The following is a 20,403-nucleotide window of genomic DNA, read 5'->3' as shown; positions in this document are numbered from 1 at the left end:
TCGCTTTTCCTTTAAATCCTCTGTATATGTCTCACTTTTTGGCAGGAAGTGAATGCGACTTCACCGGAACACAAAGAACGTGGGCACGCAAGGGGTGCTGAAAGTGGCAGGGCGCTTACCGCAAAAAGTCATTGCTAGCACACGAGGTAATTACTTTATAAAAAGCACAATTTTACACCCAACAGCGTTGTCGTTTGTCTCGCTTGGTGAATGGGTCGTCGTCCGTTTCGGCGTTGCGGCTTCATTTGTGTGACTCGCTTCGTGTTTTGAGTCTGTGTTTACGTTACGCTGAAGTCAGGCATTTGTTACATGAAGCGTCTGGGAAAGAGCGGAAACGCGCTCTGTGTAAACGAGAGTGTTTTGTTTAGATTGTGTCTGAAATTATTTAAATTGTGTATTTGGTGGCTCGTATTATACATAACTTTTGGTTTGCTGGCCGCGGGTTCTCGTAAAAAATTCCATTCCACGCATGCGCGAAGCTGTGTCGACCTCACCTGAGCTCGGATTAGTTGATCGAAAATAGCTTCAGGTGGCCTTGCTACTAACATTCTAATGCACGCAAAATAACAATTGCGTCAATATGAAACGTAATTCATTGATAACTAAGCAAATAAAGGTGGAAAGTGAAAATTAAACGTGACGAAAAGTCATCTTTGTTGTGTCCGAACGGTCGTACGTTTTTGTAGGGATGTGACAAAAAATGTCAATAATAATTCGTCACACATTTTCTAATACCATATTAAAGTGCATTTAAATAGCTTTCAAATGGTATACAGATTATTGTTCTATGACAAATAATAAGGAAATAATGGATTTTTTGAAATAGGGTTTTTTTTGCCTGTAATTACACAGTTAAAACAATGAAAATATGTTACACAGTTCTTTATTACAGTTTAAACTATCATAACGTTTCTTAATTTTTGGCAAATCTTAACGCGTAAGGTACCATTGGAAAGCTTTTGAAATTCTAAACAGAAAACACAAGAAAAGATTTAAAATATAAATTAGCAAATATCAACCATCGAAAGCAGGCATATTTTCGTCAGAAATCCAAAATGGGTGTCACTGAATACTAGGAAAGAAAATTGCGAGCTCTAGAAATATCTATGCTAATGCTTCTTTTTGCTTGAAACTTGGCAGTTATCGAGAAAAATATATATTCTACCACTTCTATGAGTTATAAAAATACAATTTACTCACCTTTATAAACTAGTGTTAGCAAAAAGAGCGTAAACTTCAATCCATTTTTTTCCCCGTTCTCGTCGTATTCGGAAATTTCAAGAACCAGCATAGAGGTAAACGTGTCATAAATCATCATAAGCTACATCGCTTGGAAAATCCCCCGAAAAACGATTACATACTTCACCAAAATGCAATGATATACGACTGCGAGTACAGAGTGTGCACTGTAGCGTACCTACCTGGTGCGAATGCACAATGGAGCAATTAGAAATTAAAACAAATCTACCATTTCCTTCTATTGTTTGTAAGGCCAATTTTTTCATTTTTCAAGCTCATTCTTGCGCATTTCCGCTGCTTTGTATTTAGCAATAAAGGTGGGTCAAATGAACCAGTTAAATTCACAAGTTTCTGAACCAAAATTGGGAAAAGATTAGTGAAAAACGCCTGAAACGGAACACTGATTTGGTGCTTTTTTATTTATTTTACACACACACACATCGTCAGTGGCCTTTTTTATGTTATGGCTTTATGTACTATATCTCATTTTCTTATGATCTCAACACACTTTTAGCTTCCAACCGCAACACATGCTCTGAGTAAATGTCTTAAAATCACCAACCAACATGTTTTACTCACTGATCAACTTGTCTTTTTCAGTGCTTTCTCTCCAAATCAGTCAGCCCACTGCCCGTGTATGACGAAAAGATACAAGCAGCAATGGTGAGTTCAAGCGTGTTTAAAAGTGCTTCACACGGGCACATATTGGCAAGCATTCAAACTTATATTCACACTAATTGACGATGTACAATCCTACTCAAATATGGCAATGTTGTTTAATGTGGATGATGATCAAGTTTGCACTTATCTAGTAGCAGATGTAAAATGTAGAACTTTTAAGTCGGGCCTGCCCTATGGGATTTTTTTTAAGGTCAATAACTGGCATAACAATTCCATAAACGAATAAATCGTCCATTTAATTTGTTGTTGTGCAATTTATGCCGACCACTAGTCGGTGCTGTTTCACAAGTGACATGTTTCAAATGAATTACTTGTGGGTGTTCATATGATTCTGTCTTTTCTGTCCTGTGTTGTCATTTTTGGTCTTCCGTTGAACACAATTTGTCTCTCATCAAACATCTCCTGTTTTCTGGTTTTGTTTCCCATACCCCATCTTGTTTTCATAATAACAATAATACATTTCATTTTAAGCGCCTTTCAAAGCTCTCAAGGACACTTTACAGTCACAGACGAGCATAGGTACTATAATAAATAAAATACAATTACAAATAGAATACAATAAATAAAATACAATAATAAATAGAAACAAGAGATAGGGCTACACAGAAAATGCGATTTTAAATAGGTGGGTTTTAAGATTTGAAGGTGGGAAGAGAATCGATGTTACGAATGTTGGAAGTGAGTTCCAGAGTTTGGGGGCAGAGCAGCTGAAAGCCCTGACCCCCTTCGTGCCGAGACGGGCAGGGGGGGGCATACAGAGGTGGAGGGAAGAAGAGGATCTTTTGTATTCTCAGGTTTTGTATTCTCATTGCTTCTTTTGTCATTGAATGTCTTCATTGTCATTTTTTGTGTGTCTTTCAGTCTTCAGCAGTGGATGTCAAAACTAAGGAGGAGAAGGACGCAGAGTTGGACCGAAGGATTGAAGCGCTGAGGAAGAAGAATGAGGCTTTGGTCAAGCGCTATCAAGTATGTAGTCCATTTTCACAATCTTAAAAAGTATATATATATATATATATATATATATATATATATATATATGTACATGTATGTATGTATGTATGTATATATATATATATATATATATATATATATATATATATATATATATATATATATATACACACACACAGTAAAGTCTCGTTATATCGATATCGGATATATCGATAGTCCCGGTTATATCGATACTACAGTAAAGTCTCGTTATAACGATATCGGATATATCGATAGTCCCGGTTATATCGATATTTTTTCGGACTCCCTTGAATATCGATATAACGAGACTTTACTGTATATATATATATATATATATATATATATATATATATATATATATATATATATATATATATATATATCATGAGGAATTCTGTCAAAAGGAAATTCCTTAACCTGGAAATAAAAACACATGTATTCATTTTTTTAGATGCACTGTATTATTATGTTTATGCACAATATATTTTGTTATCTTATCACTTGTTTTGTTATATATGATGATAACATTATATATTTATGTTTATACAGAACATGCATAACACCGTACATGTATTTACACGTTCATGCATCACATGCACTATTACTCTCGTAAATTCCCACATAAAGAAATTCTGTTATAAGGAAAATGTTGGTACCGCAAATGTGATTCCTTATGAGAGAATACTTGCTGTATATATATTGATGCTTCGTGTCACGTGTTGGTTCCTCATTGGCCTGTGTTAATATTACCAACAGGAAATAGAAGAAGACAAGAAGAAGGCAGAGCAGGAAGGCATTGCCATTACCACGCCACGAAAGCCCCGTGCCCATGAGCAATCAGAGTGGGACCGTCGGAAAATGGAGAAGGAAAACTTCACCTTTACGGTTGACCTGGCCAAGTCGCCGGCAGCTGGGGTAAGTTGGAATCGACAGCTGTAGATGTTGTGCTGAAAAAAAGTGTCCAATCCAGTGCCAGGGTTTTTGTCATTGTCACTCGAATTCCTGGACCAACAGAATATTGAGTTTTACGACTACATAAATAATAATACATTTCATTTATAAGCGCCTTTCAAAATTCTCAAAGACACTTTACAGTCACAGGATATTTTTCTGCAGGTGAGCAGCGGCAGCCACACGCCGCCTGCGTTCACTCAACCCGGAAGTAACAAAGTAAAAAAAAAACTAAAAAAAATAATATATAATATGACAACACAAAGACACAGAGAGATAAATTCAATGTAATTCAATTGTAGTGTAAAAAACATTAGACTCTCTTCTTTCATCAGAAAAAAAAATGTTAATTCCTAAATGATATGGGTTTGGAGTTATCTAAGCCTGAAATGGGGGCGTCTGTCCAAAATATAATGCAATACATACATTTTGCTTTATATGAGGCTTTCACAAAAACTAGCTGGAACAAAGCGCTAACGTGGATAACGGGGAAATGCTGCCCCCTTGTGGAATGGAAAAACATCGCTGGAGGTCTGGCCAGCGCGTTATCGGCACTCCAGCAAGACGAACCAAAACCCTGAACAGATTCAGGAATGGCGATCTCCGTCATATTTCCAACTCCCGAATAAATTCGTGAATGGCAGTGAATGAGTTAAAATACCACACTTGATTTCCTTGCTAATCTTACTCAAAGGACAAGCGGGTGGTGGAGGACTGGAAGCCCACCACACCCCGCGGTCGGAGATCTTCGGAGGAGAACGATGGACACCGAGGACCCGGTGACAGCCACAGCCCTCCCAGGAGGACGGGCTCTGGCCGAATGGCAAGGGGGGGCACCTTCAGAGGAGGAGGCGGTGTCCGTCAGGAGAGGAGAACGCGGGAACCACGTACACCCAGAGATGGAGAGCCCGGTGAAGGTGAAGGAGGAGGAGGAGGACGTAGAGGAGGAAGGAGGGGAAGAGGAGGACCCGGTGCAGGCGGGGGAGGGGGAGACGCATTGGGGACACCAGGAGGTGTGGACAGGAAGTCCAAGGTGAATCTTTTTTTTTTTTTTTTGTAATACAGTGATACCTTGGCTTATGAACTTAATTGGTTCCCAGAAAGTGTGTGTAAGGTGAAAAATGTGTATTCCAAACATTGATTTCCTATAGGAAACCATTAAAATGAGAATAATCCGTTCCCAGGTCCCCATAAAACATCATTTTCAACTAAATAAACCTTAAAACTACACACAATATACCTTATTTTATGTATAATAAATGTGCTATGGTATTATAATTAAAGAAATAAACTCAACTGTATAATAAAGTCATTTTATATACCTTTGTGATGGTCGTTGATGGCTTGATGGACACACTAGAAACTTCATTAGTAGCTGGTTCCCTTGCTTGTATGTTCTCTTTAAATTGTACAGATGGCTTGTGCGGGTTATTTGTGGAGCCTGATTGATGGAATATTTTAACCTTGCAGTCTACACACTCTCTTGAACTATCAATAAAGTTGAAACGAGTCCAAATTTCACTGTTTTCTACCCATTTTCTCACCTTTGCACTTTTGTTTTTTGTTTTTTTTTTCACTTTTGTTTTTTTGTTTCAAGCTCTGTCGTCTCCCTTTCGTGTGTGTGTTTGTTTCTGTGACCCCTCCCCCCGCTCACTGCTGCGTGTGTCCCCTCACTCCTCTACCACGGATCCTGACCAATCACGTGTGGCTTTAACCAAAGACTAGGGGCGGGGAATAGAGATTAAAAAAAAGCCGGATTCCATTTCAGGAGCTCCAAGAACCGGCTCGTTCGCGAATGACACATCACTCATTGTGGCGCTCCGTGTGTTTCCCGAAAAATAATTTAACGTTCGTAAGGCGAAAAGTTCGTTAGCTAAAGCGTTCATAAGCCGAGGTATCACTGTACTTTTATTTTTTGCCAAATGTGACACATTTCCTTCTTCCTAAACAGGAATGGGAGGAAAAGAGGCGACAGAACATCGAGAAGATGAATGAGGAAATGGAGAAAATAGCAGAATATGAGCGAGGACAACGGGTAATAAAATACATTTGGATTCCTTTCACATGTACCGGAATTGATATGACAAAGATGGAAAAATGTTATTGCTCGCCTTGCATATTTACAACGCTGACGTTTTCTCTCCTCAGGCAGATGGCGATAAGCCACTCCGCAATTTCTTAGATGACCCCCGACGCTCTGGCCCGACCCCCGACCTGGACCGCAAGGAAGGCAGCAGAAGACACGTACGCAACTGGGGAGGGCTGGACTTTGACAATGTCAAAACTGGCGGCGATCTGGAAAAAGAGTGGATCGTAAGTTAAAAAAACAAAATGGAAATGGGATTATGTTATTAAAAAAAAAAAAAAACGGATTGGAATTTAAGAACTTTAAAGGACAACCGACACCTCCTGACAAATTGCGTCCATAATTTGTAAAATCACTTCAAATGACTTCTACTGAGCGCATTTTAAAAAGATGCTATCTATTAGATAGCTAGCTAGATAGCTAATATGTAGCTAGCCAGCCAGCTAGACACAGCTAATAGATAGCTATTAGCTATTTGAGCTGTGAGTTTTGAAAAGCGCTTGGAAATGAAATGGATTATTTTCATTGTTTATTTATGATTAGTGGTGTTTATGTATTTATTTATTTTTACTCCCAAATGTATCTTTAAGGAAAAGAAGAATCTATCTAGCTGGCTGGCTGGATAGCGGATGGCTAGCTAAATGGCTAATAGCTAGCTGGCTATTCACTATCTATTAGTTAGCTAGCGATCTAGCTGGCTGGCTATTAGCTATCTAATGGCTATCTATTAGGTAGCTAGCTTTCTATCTGTTTGAATGAATGCTGGCGCGTGTGCTGCCACTGCTCACCCACAGAAAAACTTATCCCGTGACTGTAAAGTGACCTTGAGAGTTTTGAAAGGCGCTGATAAATATAATTTATTATTATTATTATTAGTCAAGATGGCGCCACTCTCGCCATCGTCTGAAGTCAAACAATAACAAATGTGACACCCTCTTTGTTGCATTAAACAGTTTTAGATGAAAGAGTAGAGCATCAAAGCGTCCTTTTCACCAGTGGATCATGGACGTCATAGTGAAATGTGCACGTCTTTCTACAAGCTAAATGTTGAAAGCAAACACAAAGCTGTAGCATCCATTACCAAAAAGAGATTGTCTCACATCTCCTGTCCCACGTCAATCCGCTTCAATTCCAAGCCGCGACAGTTCCACATACTCTCTTTTCTTCTCATCGCGGGCTCTTCAATGAAGACAAAATGTAAATTTGTCTTTCTGTTTGGTAATTATGCTCAATTGGAACCTCCAAAGTTAAAAACACCCTAAAAGTAGAGAAACAGAGTCCCCAAATGCCACAGAACTCACAGAATATAAATCCGCTTCAATTCCAAGCCGCGACCGTTCCACATGTGTTCCATTCTTGCATGCTACGATAAACGCAAGTCAAATTCCCATGTCGTATTTTCCTTTCAAGAGTCGGCGTCCCGGCCCCAAAGGTTCCATGGACATGACCGTGTCCATGACCGGCCGCGAACGTGCCGAGTACCTGCGCTGGAAGAAGGAGCGCGAGCAGATCGATGAGGAGCGACTAGCGCGCCATCGTAACGCCACTGGACAATGGAGGCGGGAGTGGGACGCGCAGAAGACGGAGAACATGTAAAACGAGAAGCAGCGCCTCCTTTGGTCAACCGTAGTCATTGCATCTGTGTACAGACCATAAACGTGTCTCTTTTTTTTATTGACAGGTTCAAAGAGGAAGCCAATCTGGTGGCAGAAGGCGGTACGCCAGAGCAAGGTGGCAGGAGAGGTATGTTGCTGTTGCCATGGCAACAGCAACGGGTTATGTATTTTAGTCCTCCTCCCATGATGACGTGGGTTGGATATTGCCGGCGTAGAAGGCCCAAAAAATTATTTATCTTGCTATCTAGCTGGTTATCTTTTTGTTATCTATTTGCTGTGCTAGCTATCTACTTGGCTACCTAGCTAGCTATCTATTTGCTATCTACTATCTATTTGAGTTACTTCCGGGTTGAGTGAACGCTGGCGCGTGTGGCTGCCGCTGCTCACCCACAGAAAAACTGATTTTGTGACTGTAAAGTGACTTTGAGAGTTTTGAAAGGCGCTTAGAAATTAAATGTATTATTATTATTATGGTTATTATGATTATAACTTTGCTGGCTATCTAGCTGGCTCTTTAGCTAGCTACCTAGCTGGCTATCAATTTGCTATCTGGCTGGCTCACTAGCTATTTAGCTGGCTATCTATTAGTAATACGGCTATCTAGCTACCTCGCTGGCTGTCTATTAGCTAGCTAGCTTTCTATCTATTTGAGTTACTTTGGGGTTGAGTGGCCTCTGGCAATGTTTTTATATTTTCCTCAAGGGGGCAGCATTGACTTTTTTTCCCATGTTAGCGCTTTGTTCATGCTTCAGCTGTTGTTAAAGCGCTATATAAACCAATATGTATGTATTGCATTGTATTTTGGACAGCCGCCCTCATTTCAAGCTCATATAACTCCAGACTCGTATAATTTAAGAAATAACTTTTTTTCATATGATAGAATAGAGTCTAAGGTTTCTAACGCTGCATTGAATGTTTATGTCATCCTAAAACTCAATATTCTGTGGGTCCCTGGAATTCAAGTGACAATGACAAAAACCCTGGCACTGGTGTGGACACATTTTTTTTTGCACATCGTCTAGCAGTGAATGAGTTAAGTTGCATATAAATAAATTACATTGTATGTAACATTTTTGCAACAATGTGTTCCCTTTTGGCAGATGATGGCAAGCGACCACCCAAAGCGTCCACATTCGGTGACTTCCTATCTCAGGGTCCTCGAAGGGAACGAAACCGAGGAAAAGACAGAGGAGGGAAGCCCAGTTACAGGTAGAATACCACATTGAAATTGAAATGATGGAACGGTGTACCACCAGCCATTCATCATATTTTCCCTGAGGAATTGAGTGAAGTGATCTGTTCCAAGATCACTAGTATGATGGGATATCCATCATAAAACATATACATGTCGTTCGTAAGGTGAATTTGTTTGTAAGTTTCTTCAGTGCGATATTTTGTATAGAATGTATGTTTAAGGCTTGTATAAGTAACCTGTATTTGTCCTGAAAAATAAACATTCAATAAAATTTATGCTCGCTAAATATGTGTACCTGTACAACTGCCGAGAATACTACATGTTGCTACAAAAACATTTGTATGTACCGTTGTTCGTAACTCGAATGTTCATAACTTGGGGAGCGTTTGTATATTGTATTGTGATAAAACCATGGAATATTTTTTGAACTTATAAAAGTAGAGAAAATCCCACACATTCTATTCATCAGTTTCATATGCTACTACAAAAATGTTCGTATGTACCGTTGCGCGTAACTCGAATGTTCGTAAGTGGGGGAGCGTCTGTATCAATAGATGCATTTACGAAGTTACATTTTAACATTAACCGATCTTAAAGTATTGTAAGAGTTATCCCATTTTTAAGCTCTGTGGCGTTTGGGGACCAGGTTACTCTACTTTTAAGGTATTTAACTTTGAATTTTGTCTTAATTGAGGAGCCTGCCATAATAAGAAAGGAGCGTATGTGGAATGGTCGCAGCTTGGAATTGAGGCGGATTTAGGTGTGACAGCAGATGATGATGATGATAATAATAATACATTTAATTTCTAAGCGCCTTTTCAAACTCTCAAGGTCACTTTACAGTCACAGGATAGGTTTTTCTGTGAGTGAGCAGCGGTAGCCACATGCGCCAGCGTTCACTCAACCTATAAGAAACTCTAATAGATAGAAAGCTAGCTAGCTAGCCAATAGATAGCTAATAGCTAGCCAGCCAGCTCAATAGCTATATAGCTAATAGATAGCTAGCTAGATAGCCACCCAGGGAGCTAGATAGCAAATAGCTAGCTAGCGACATTGCTACATAGCTGGATAGCTAGATGTGAGACAATCTATTTGTCAATGGATGCTATAGCTTCATATTTGCTTTTATTTTTTTGCTTTTTTTCACCATGACGTCCCTGATCCAATGGTGAAAATGACGCTTTGATCCTTCTCATCTAGAACTGCTTCATACAACAAAGATGAATTAATTTTCTCTTAATTAAATGATTACTGTTTGCTTTGTGTGAAGAACACAAAATGTCATAAAGTGGACTTGGACACAATATCATGTATTTTATATATTTTTTTAATTTTTTTTTTTTTCAGTATGCATGACAACCGCTGGGAAGAAGAGAAGGACGATGCAGAGAAGGAGAAAAAAGATCAACCCAAGCGAGAAAAGTCCACACCTGAGCCAACACAGAAGGTCAGCAGCTGGCAAACGGACGAGGGGGGGGGGGGAGGACGCAATCGCGTCGCATCACTCACAATGTCTTCTCACAGGTGGAGCAGGTAGAAGATGAAGAGCAGGACGACGACCAATGGGAGGACGCCAGCGAGGGCGATGAGGAAGTATCAGATGAAGACAAGAACCAAGACGCTGAGACGGAGGAAGTCAACAAAGACCCAACTCCTGTTGCGTCCCCCTCGCCTCGCTCCTCACCATCACCTTCCAGGAGCCCCCGAGAGCAGCGGACACCGAGACCCAAAGTCCACATCCCCTCACCCCAGGAGATCTCACAAAATCCCTCAGAGGTGGCAAAGCCCATCAGCCCTTTCCAGTTGGTGGAGGGACACCAACCGGTGTCGGACTGGGGGGACGAGATGGATATGCTGTCGCCACGGAGCAGCCTGGGAGGGGAAAGCCCCCTGAAACTACCGAGTGCTGATGAGAGCAGCCCTCCGCAAAAGAAGGAGCAGGAGGAGACCACAGAGCCCAGGGAGGAGAACACAGGTATTTATCATATCCAAACGCTCCCCAACTTACGGACGCGATACGGTCGTTCGTAAGTTGAATTTGTTCGTAAGTTGCTTCGGTGCTATATTTTGTATGGAATGTAGGTTTAAGGCTTATATGTTTAAGGTTTATATAAATATATTTAAAGGACAACTGACACCTCCGGACAAGTTGCGTCCATAATTTGTAAAATCACTACAAATGATGACTACTGAGCGCATTTTACAAACATTCCATGGCATATAGCAATATTTTACCTTTTAAGACTCGCGCTGAACATTCATGAAGTCTTGTTTTTGTGTTGATGACGATGCCCTAAGTGACGTCACGGAGGGAACACCCCTGATCGAGAAAGCGACACACAATGCATTTTGGGTACTTTTTTTTTGTCTGAAAAGTCAAAGTCAAAGTCAAAGTCAGCTTTATTGTCAAATATGCTAATATGCATGACATACAGCACAGATGAAATTAATGTCCTCTCGGACCCAGCGTGCAAGACATGCAAGGCACTTATAACGTGGCTAAAAAAGACATACAATTGACAACAGACAATACATGTAATTTCTGTATGTAAAGTGAGGTAGTGTCGTATGGAAAGTGAGGTAGTGACGTATGTAAAGTGAGGTAGTGACATATGTAAAGTGAGGAAGTGACGTACATAAAGTGACGTAATGTCGTAATTGCAAAACAAACAACTAGAAAGGGTTGAAGTGAGGTCTTGTCTAATGAGAAATAACAAACAAAAAAAATAGAGTTCAGGATGAAAACACTGTGTTGATGGTGAAATTAGACGGAAAACTACATAAATAACGTGATGGTGAATCTTTGTAAAGTAATTTGACACAAATTCCCAGCGGACAAATCAGCACATTTCCAACGGAGCTTGTGCGCCATCTTGTGCATTTTCTGGGCGCTACATTGGAGTCCAGACGGCTCGAATTGATGCGGAAGGACTTCTTTAATGGATTGCAAACATGTATGCTTTCCTCTTCAGAACTATTTGAATCATATTCAGAACTGGATGAGTAACAAGAAAGCATCTTCTCCGAATATGAACTCTCTGAAGCCATTGTTTTGATTCTGGAGCAAGGCAGTGTGTGCCCAATAGTGACGTCACGAACAAGGGGGCGGGACTTTATGAATTTGCCCAGTTCCGAGCTCATTTTGTAGCAGTTTTGGGACACTTTAACTCATTTTTATTGGTGTTTTGCATTTGACTAAAAATATCATACTGCATGTTTTGGGTATTTTCGATGCTATAAAACGTTTTTCTGATGTCAGTTAGGAAACAAAAAAATGCATTGGCATTGAATATCATTTATTTTTTAATCGCGACACAAAAACGCATTCTTTTCACAGTCCCCCTCGACGCTGCAGTGGTTCCATCACCTGCAGAATTGCCAGAGATCCCGCAGGTTGTCACCGCATCAGAGCCAGAGGCTGTTCCCACAGTCACGTCTGACGTACCGCCACCTGAATCCACTCCCCCAGACGTGTCTGACGCCACCACCCCGGACATCGCCGAAAACCATCAGGACACTCCATCGCCAGGTTATCAATGACTGTCTTAGTCAACCATAAATTAAATTCAAATTGACATTGCAGTCTAGTACAAGATAGTTTTTCAAATTGCAAAAACTGCAATTTTGAGCTTTCCCACAAGTTTTCATTTCAGTTATTTTACTTCTAGTATACAATTTATTATTATTATTATTATTATTATTATTATTATTATTATTATTATTATTATTATTATTATTATTATTATTATTATGATTAGCTAGCTAGCTATGAGCTAGCTTTCTATCTATTTGAGTAACTTCCGGGTTGAGTGAACACTGCCGCTGCTCACCCACAGAAAAACTTATTTTGTGACTAAAGTGACCTTGAAGTTTTGAAAGGCGGAAATTAAATGTATTATTATTATTAATATTATTAGCTAGCTACATAGTTTTCTATCTATTTGAGTTACTTCCGGGTTGAGTGAACGCTGGTGCATGTGGCTGCCGCTGCTCACTCACAGAAAAACATATCCTGTGGCTGTAAAGTGACCTTGCGAGTTTTGAAAGGCGCTTAGAAATACAATGTATTATTATTATTATTATTATTATTATTATTAGCTAGTTAGCTAGCTAGACTTCTATCTAGTTGAGTTACCTCTGGGTTGAGTGAACGCTGGCGCATGTGGCTGCCGCTGCTCACATACAATACATTGGTTTATATAGCGCTTGAACAACAGCTGAAGCTGGAACAAAGAGCTAACAATGACACAAGGCAAATGCTGCCCCCTCGGGGAAGGGAAAAACATTGCCAGAGGTCTGACCGGCGTTTTATCGGCACGCAAACAAGCAAAAAAACAGAAATAATTCAGGAATGGCATTGTCATTTTCAATTTCCGAATAAATTTGGGAATGGTAGTCAGTGAATGAGTTTGCATTTGGTTTTACTTTAGCGTACTATTATTTATTATGATTCAGATCAATTTATTGTTTGTCTTTGTTAAAATAAATACATGGAAAAAGGACGCTGAAAAAAGTTTTGCGATCGCTTTTGTAATATCAAAGGGCAAAAAAATCATTATTTTACTTTTACTTTATTCTAAATCATTCAGCTCTATATCAGACAATTCATTCTCATTTATTTTCATTTGACAAAACAGATTGTCCACCATCCACAACCACCGTCCAGGTGAACGAGCCCACCGAAGCAGAAAGCACATTTGAAGCAGAAGGGGACAAAGATGACAAAAAGGACAAAGGTCATGAAAAGGACGATGTGAACACAGACGCCTCTACCACGGCCTCCGAGGAGCCCGCTTCAGGTTTGCCGCTCTTGATTTAATGATTTACCACAAGGCCATTGTAACCAGCGAGCTATATTTGACTATATTTCACCTCAAATGACTTTAAAGGACAACCGACGTCACTTTTTTGTTCCCTAACTGACATCAGAAAAATGTTTTATAGCATCTAAAATACCCAAAACAAGCAGTATGATATTTTTAGTCAAATGCAAAACACCAATAAAAATGACTTAAATCTGCAAATAATTGAGCTGCGAATTAGGCATTTAAGTCCCGCCCCCAGTTTGTGACGTCACGCCAAGACGTCTTGCATTGCTGCAGAATCAAAACAATGGATTCAGATTCGGAGAATATGCTTTCTTGTTACACATCCAGTTATGAATATGATTCAAATAGTTCTGAAGAGGAAAGCATACATGTTTGCAATCGATGAAAGAATTTATTCCGTGCCATTTTGAGGCAACATTGGGGAGAAATGCATCACCCAAAAAGAGGCAGAAAATGGCGTCCAAGCTCCTGTGAGGAATTAATCAGCCCGTTTCCACAGGCTGATAAATTCCTTATATGGAACTTGGTCACCCTCTTCTGGCGGCTTTTTGGTGCAACACGAGGTTTTCAGACCAAACAAGTACAGCCAAATGCATTGACGGGATGGAAGGACTACTACAATGTGTCTTTTTTTTTTCGGTCAGGGGCGTTCCTTTAGTGACGTCACGTACGGATTCGTCACCAACTCTAAAACAAGACTTCCTGAATATTCAGCGCGCGTCTTAAAACGTAAAATATAACTATATGCGGTGGAATCTTTGTAAAATACGCTCAGTAGAAGACAAACTGTCCAAAATATCTTTCATAAGATGACCAATGGATAATTCATGATCAATTAGTTTTGTTTGATCAGTTTTTCCAGTCATGTTTGTCAGGAATCAAAAGTGGCAAAGTCGCTACACCACATGATGTGTTTTTCTAACCCAGCGGGACCCACCATTAGTGATCAATGCTGCTAGCACTCAGCTTGCGGCTGCGTTAGCGTCACCGGGGCTAATGTACCACTTGAGAGTTGTCACCGCAGTGCTCCTAACCGCTATTGATTTGCTGATTGATTGATCGACGTATAACAAAATGGAACTTAGTGATAATAATAATAATACATTTCATTTATAAGTGCATTTCAAAACTCTCAAGGACACTTTAGAGTCACAGGATATTTTTTCTGCGGGTTAGCAGCGGCAGCCACACGCGCCAGCGTTCACTCAACTCGGAAGTAACATAATAGATAATACATATATACAGACAAAATATAGAAAATATAAAATATATATAAAATATATAGTAAAAAATAGTAAATATAATAAAATCTAACATAAAATAATTAATAATAAATAAATATAGTAAAAATATAGAAAATATAATAAAATCTAACATAATAGAATAAATAATAACAAAAGTACATATTTATATAGTAAAAAATATAGTATATCTAAAATATGTATATATACATATCATAAAAAATATAGTAAATATAAAAAATATAACATAAAATACTAAATAATACATAAATATAGATAAAATGCAAAAATAATATAAAATAAAGAATAAATAATAATAAAAAAAGATATAGTAAATATATAAAATAAAAGAATACATCATAAAAAACAGTAAAAAATATAGTAAAATCTGACAAAGGAATAAATAATGATAAATAACTAGTAAAAATATAGATATATGTATGTACTAAAAAATATAGAAAATATAAAATAAAAGCATAAATAATATGTGTGGCTTTCAAAGCCCTCATTCGGTTAAGAAGTAACAAGACCGCATTGTGGTGTCTCCTCCTTTTTTGTTGTTGCTGCAGCAGCAGCAGCGGCAGCGGCGGTGGTGTTGCCAGCTCAGGGCGAGGAACAGGAAACCAGAGAAATGCAATGAGAAGAGGTACAATTAGGTTTTTGCCAGGAAATGAGCAAAGTGTTGATGTGTGATTGGATTACGTCACAAAATGGACGAAACAAGATGTAGAATTACAGATGACTTTCATCACTAGGGTTAGGAACTTTCATGTCAATGTTTCTAATTAGATTTGTTACACTATACCACTCCCTCAAAATTGAACTCTGAGTTAAAAAAAAACCATTAAGATGCTACACAGACAAAAACACTTAGAGTGATACCTCGGTTTACAACGACCATCACAAAGGTCAATAAAACGACTTTATTATACGGTATAGTTTATATCTTTAATTATGATACCATAGCACATTTATTCTACATAAAATAAGGTGTGTTTTGTGTAGTTTTAAGGCTTAGAAAGTAGAAAATTGTTTTATGGGCATCTGGGAACGGATTATTTTCATTTTAATGGTTTCCTATGGGAAATTAATTTTTGCGATACACACTTTTCGCCTTACACACTCTGTCTGGGAACCAATTAAGTTCGTAAGCCAAGGTATCACTGTACTAAAATGTGCCTGATGACAAAAATGAGTTTACCACCTGTGTGGTAGCTAATATTCCATCATACTGCTTTGAAGCTAACTTGATGTTTCAAATGTTCTTTTGTTTTTCTCAATAGTGTGACGACACCAATATCGATGGAGCCATTTCACGCGTTTGCCAAAAAACGAAGGGTGGGTGGAGCCTCAAAACCATGTTTGCTTTCACTCGCAGTCTGTCAGCAGAGAAGGTTGCCGTTATTTTCATTTGTCACTCTGTTAACAACGGAAAAAAAGGAGCTCTGAAATCACATAAAGCCCCTCCCCCCAACCTCCCACAGTTCAAATCAACCAATCAGAAGGCTCTACAATCTCATGATTTTTTATTTGCAGGAAGCCTTTAAGAGAGTTCAATTGTTTTTGAGTTTCCATTTATACAAGTTTATGTTGCTTATAAGCAAATATTGCGTTCAGTTTTCGGACATATGACTGCTTAGTCGTTCATACGTTTCAATTTCTGAAAATATAACAATTTCAAAGCCCGTATTACTGCGATCGTTGGCGTTTGGGATTTGGTCAACAAAAATAAATAAACTGCTGGTATAAAATAAGCATGTGAATTGAACTTTCTGTCATGCAAAATGTGCATATAGTGCTCTAAAGTGATACCTCGGTTTACGAACGCTTTAGCTAACGAACTTTTCGTTTTACAAACGTTAAATTCGCGAGAATATAATCTTGGCATACAAACTATTTTTCGGGAAACACTGAGCGCCACAATGAGTGATGTGTCGTTCGCGAACGAACCGGTTCTTGGAGCTCCTGAAATAGCAACCGGCTTTATTTTCTCTCTATTCCCCGCCCCCAGTCTTCGGTTAAAGCCGCACGTGATTGGTCAAGATCCATGGTAGAGACACACACACACGAAAGGGAGACAACAGAGCTTGAAAAAAAAACAAAAGTGAGATGGTGAGAAAATGGATAGAAAACAGTGAAATTTGGACTTGTTTCAACTTTATTGATATTTCAAAGGTGGAGTGTCGACTGCAAGGTTAAAATATCCCATCAATCAGGCTCAACAAATAACCCGCACAAGCCATCTGTACAATTTGAAGAGAACACAAACAAGGGAACCAGCTATTAATGAAGTTTCCAGTGTGTCTGCCTGCTTCTGTTGCAATGTCACAACTTCCAACATATACAACCCAGAGCTCCTTGAGACACGTTATGCAAAAAGCTATCCATTCCATCAAGCCATTAACAACCATTACAAAGGTAAATAAAAAGACATTATTATATAGTACAGTTTATTTATTTAATTACAATGCCATAGTGCATATTATTATACATAAAATAAGGTATATTGTGCGTAGTTTTAAGCCTTATTTAGTTGAAAATTATGTTTTATGGGGACCTGGGAACGGATTACTCTCATTTTAATGGTTTCCTATGGGAAATTAATGTTTGGAATACACACTTTTCGCCTTACACACACTTTCTGGGAACCAATTAAGTTCGTAAGCCATGGTATCACTGTATATTCTAAGTACTCGTGAAAAAAACGATGCCTTCAATTAAACTGTAGATCTGATGAGAATTCTAAAACGTCCATATTGAAGACCACCATTGTTCCCACCCACAATGTATTCATCCATCACGCTGACACAAGTGGAGCATTTTGACCTTGCAGGACAAAAACAAAGCAAGTGACTCATCAGTACAGGCGTGTTTATTTTTGTTTATCACATCCTCCATTTTTATGTTATGTTGCCATGCAGGTTTAACAGCAAAACCAGCGGGACAAATGATCGCCTCTGAGTCTCTATTCTACATTTTGAATGGATTTCGACTTACGGCCATTTTGACTTACGACCGTTTGGGCGGAACGGAACCAGGTCATGTCGGATGTTAGCTGTATTGAGTTTTAGGATTACATAAACGTTCAATATAGCGTTAGAAACCTGAGACGGTCTTCTTTCTTTAGGAAAAAATAGTTAATTCCTAAATTATATGGATCTGGAGTTATAACGAGCTTGACACACGGGACTGACAACAGTATACTTGCTAGGTAAAGTGGAGTCAAATTTGAACCTTACTGCTGTCCTTTCCCTTCCAAGTGTTTAGATTTATATAATTGCGTTAGCTTTTTAAATTTCGAAGCGCATTGATACCGTCACGTCGAACATAATGAAATGCTTCGTTTTCGATTAATACGATGCCGACTATGGAAGGCGTGTTTTGATGTTGGCAGTACGTACCTCCCTCGTTCATTTCCGGCAACGGCTCTTATTTTGAAACACATTTCGGAAATTACCTTATCTATCAGTGTAAGCTTAACAGCTGTCCCGTACCGCGGATGATGATCTTCCTGGAGTTCACTTGTCCCACTCGGCGCAGAGGACAAACGGCCGAGGCAGCAGTACCGCAGTCAATAGCACTCAAGCTCTCTCCACCTCGAGGAACCGAGGACGGCTCTCGGCTCCGTACCCATCCCGCCTCAAATGAGCTCCGCGCCGGTGAGGAAAGTGGCTTCACTGGCAAGATGAAAACATCCGACGGAGGGGCCAGCGTCACCGTGGACAAACTGAACGGCGACCCCAAGCGGAGGCCCAGCTACCCGGGGGAGCCGCGCGCCAAGCACGCCAGCATGTCCGCCAAGATGTGGGTCAAAGTAGCCATGGCTATCGCCTATTTCCTGTGCGTGTCCGTGGCCGCCTTCATCCTGGTTATCTACTACGTATTCTTCTGGACGCCAGACCCGCACAATAACAGCACCAGCAGCGGCGTCACGGAGCCGCACAACCGCACCAACTGCGCGCCTAAATTCGGATGACCGAGCTGTAAGGTGACCGGCGGCGAGGTGTGGAGGCTGCGGCAGTAGAAAGGGGGGGGGGGGGGGTCGACCTGGTTTTATTGGGTGGGAGTGATGCTGACGGATGCGCCAAAAAGACCCCGAAGTGCCCTCAACCTTTTGCTGCTCTTGAAGGACGTCCAGGACTCGATATTGACCTTGCACCCCTCACCCCCATGAGGCTAGTTAAAGTTTATTTACCTTTAAGGACACACAGGAATGGAGTCCTAATGGTTTTTATTCAATGTTTAGAAACACTGACTTAGCAGCTATGTAGCTATCCCAATTAAATCTATAGTTAAACACTTTATTTATCTTGAAGGACCTTCCTGTGGACCCTTACGTCTACCTCCAGTAGCTTTATAACAATAATAATAATACATTAGATTTCTAAGCGCCTTTCAAAACTCTCAAGGTCACTTTACAGTCACAGGATACGTTTTTCTGTGGGTGAGCAGCGGCAGCCACACGCGCCAGCGTTCACTCAACCCGGAAGTAACAAATGGATAGAAAGCTAGCTAGTTAGCTAGATAATAGATACAGTAATACTAATTAATGATGATAATATTCTTGTAAATAGTTTTTTGGTTCCAACATTTAAGGCATTCATTCTCCAAATATGGCGTCATTTAAAGATGCCACAAATATGATAAGCAATGTTCATGTATTTATTTTTTAAAATATTTTTGTTTGTTTATATGAGTCTATCGTTAATATTTCGTGCAGCTCGTGAATGCGCAAGAAAGTGCCCTGAATCTTTTATTATCCTTTCCCCTGTGCTTGCGTGGGTTTTCTCCGGGTGCTCCCGGTTTCCTCCCACATTTCAATAATATCAATAATATGCATGGCAGGCTGATTGAACCCTCCAAATTGTTCCTTTGTGTGAGTGTGAGCGTGAATGTTTGATTGTTTTTTTGTATGCCCAGCAATTGACTGGCAATCGGTTCAGGGTGTCCCCTGCCTACTGCCCGAAGGCAGATGAGATGGGCTCCAGTACCCGACGTGACCCGAGTGAGGATAAAACGCTTTGGAAAATGAATGAATGAATGAATGAATGATCAGATTATTTTGTGACTACTAAAACGCAATTCTAAATGGACCTGGGACCCTGATTTTGGGTAATTTGCCTTGAAAATAACTCTTTTAGAACGTAGCTTGTCTCATGTGAGCCGACGTCTCACTTTGTGCACCGATTTTAAGCTTATTGGTCATACTATTCAGGTAATATCTCAAATGTAGCGAAACACGTAGCCTCAGTATAATATAGAATCACTGTATAGCAGTAGGGTGGGCAACCACCCGTACACAGTTGTGTTGCTTTGGATGGAGCTTCACTGTACGAAGCGACAGCACTTTTGGTACTCAAAGTGACTGTTTTGATGATGACAATGATTATGACAATAAACTATGCATTTGACACTATGATATGGGTGTCTTTATTGCAACGTATACCATACCATGATGCATCGGTAGACATCTAAAATATCAAAATCAATAGGCCCATGTATGTGTGTGTGTGTGTATATATATATATATATATATAACTTGGATACATATGTGTGTGTATATATATGTATGTATATATGTGTATGTATATAT

The 20,403-nt window shown here is 39.6% G+C and overlaps 1 protein-coding gene across 2 annotated transcripts; it reads left to right on the top strand.

Annotated features, from left to right (window-relative positions):
- The first annotated feature begins 38 nt into the window (after positions 1-38).
- Positions 39-16,564, top strand: ccdc9 (coiled-coil domain containing 9). Of its 2 annotated transcripts, XM_089014183.1 has the most exons (16): positions 39-146; positions 1,840-1,902; positions 2,782-2,886; positions 3,649-3,807; positions 4,538-4,876; positions 5,795-5,878; positions 5,992-6,156; positions 7,340-7,521; positions 7,611-7,672; positions 8,646-8,754; positions 10,088-10,187; positions 10,265-10,715; positions 12,078-12,269; positions 13,378-13,539; positions 15,380-15,456; positions 16,094-16,564. In XM_089014183.1, exons 2-15 carry the CDS (start codon positions 1,900-1,902, stop codon positions 15,448-15,450), a joined length of 2,184 nt encoding a protein of 727 aa, XP_088870309.1. In that variant the 5' UTR covers positions 39-146; positions 1,840-1,899; the 3' UTR covers positions 15,451-15,456; positions 16,094-16,564. The 2 variants fall into 2 exon arrangements, with proteins under 2 accessions (XP_088870309.1, XP_088870310.1); XM_089014184.1 differs by lacking the exon at positions 15,380-15,456.
- Positions 16,565-20,403: the final 3,839 nt, after the last annotated feature.

Source organism: Hippocampus bargibanti, linkage group LG14 (genome assembly GCF_051943395.1).
Source record: "Hippocampus bargibanti isolate YZ-2025 linkage group LG14, ASM5194339v1, whole genome shotgun sequence".
Classification (NCBI taxonomy): domain Eukaryota; kingdom Metazoa; phylum Chordata; class Actinopteri; order Syngnathiformes; family Syngnathidae; genus Hippocampus; species Hippocampus bargibanti.
Note: the sequence above shows the minus strand (reverse complement) of the source record. Positions and strands in the feature narration are given on the sequence as shown.

Bases quoted from the DNA above. Each gene is read 5' to 3' on its own strand.
- ccdc9 (XM_089014183.1), top strand. The intron at 7,673-8,645 runs GTATGTTGCTGT...CCCTTTTGGCAG, and splicing joins AGAGCAAGGTGGCAGGAGAG to ATGATGGCAAGCGACCACCC. The intron at 10,716-12,077 runs GTATTTATCATA...TTCTTTTCACAG, and splicing joins GCCCAGGGAGGAGAACACAG to TCCCCCTCGACGCTGCAGTG.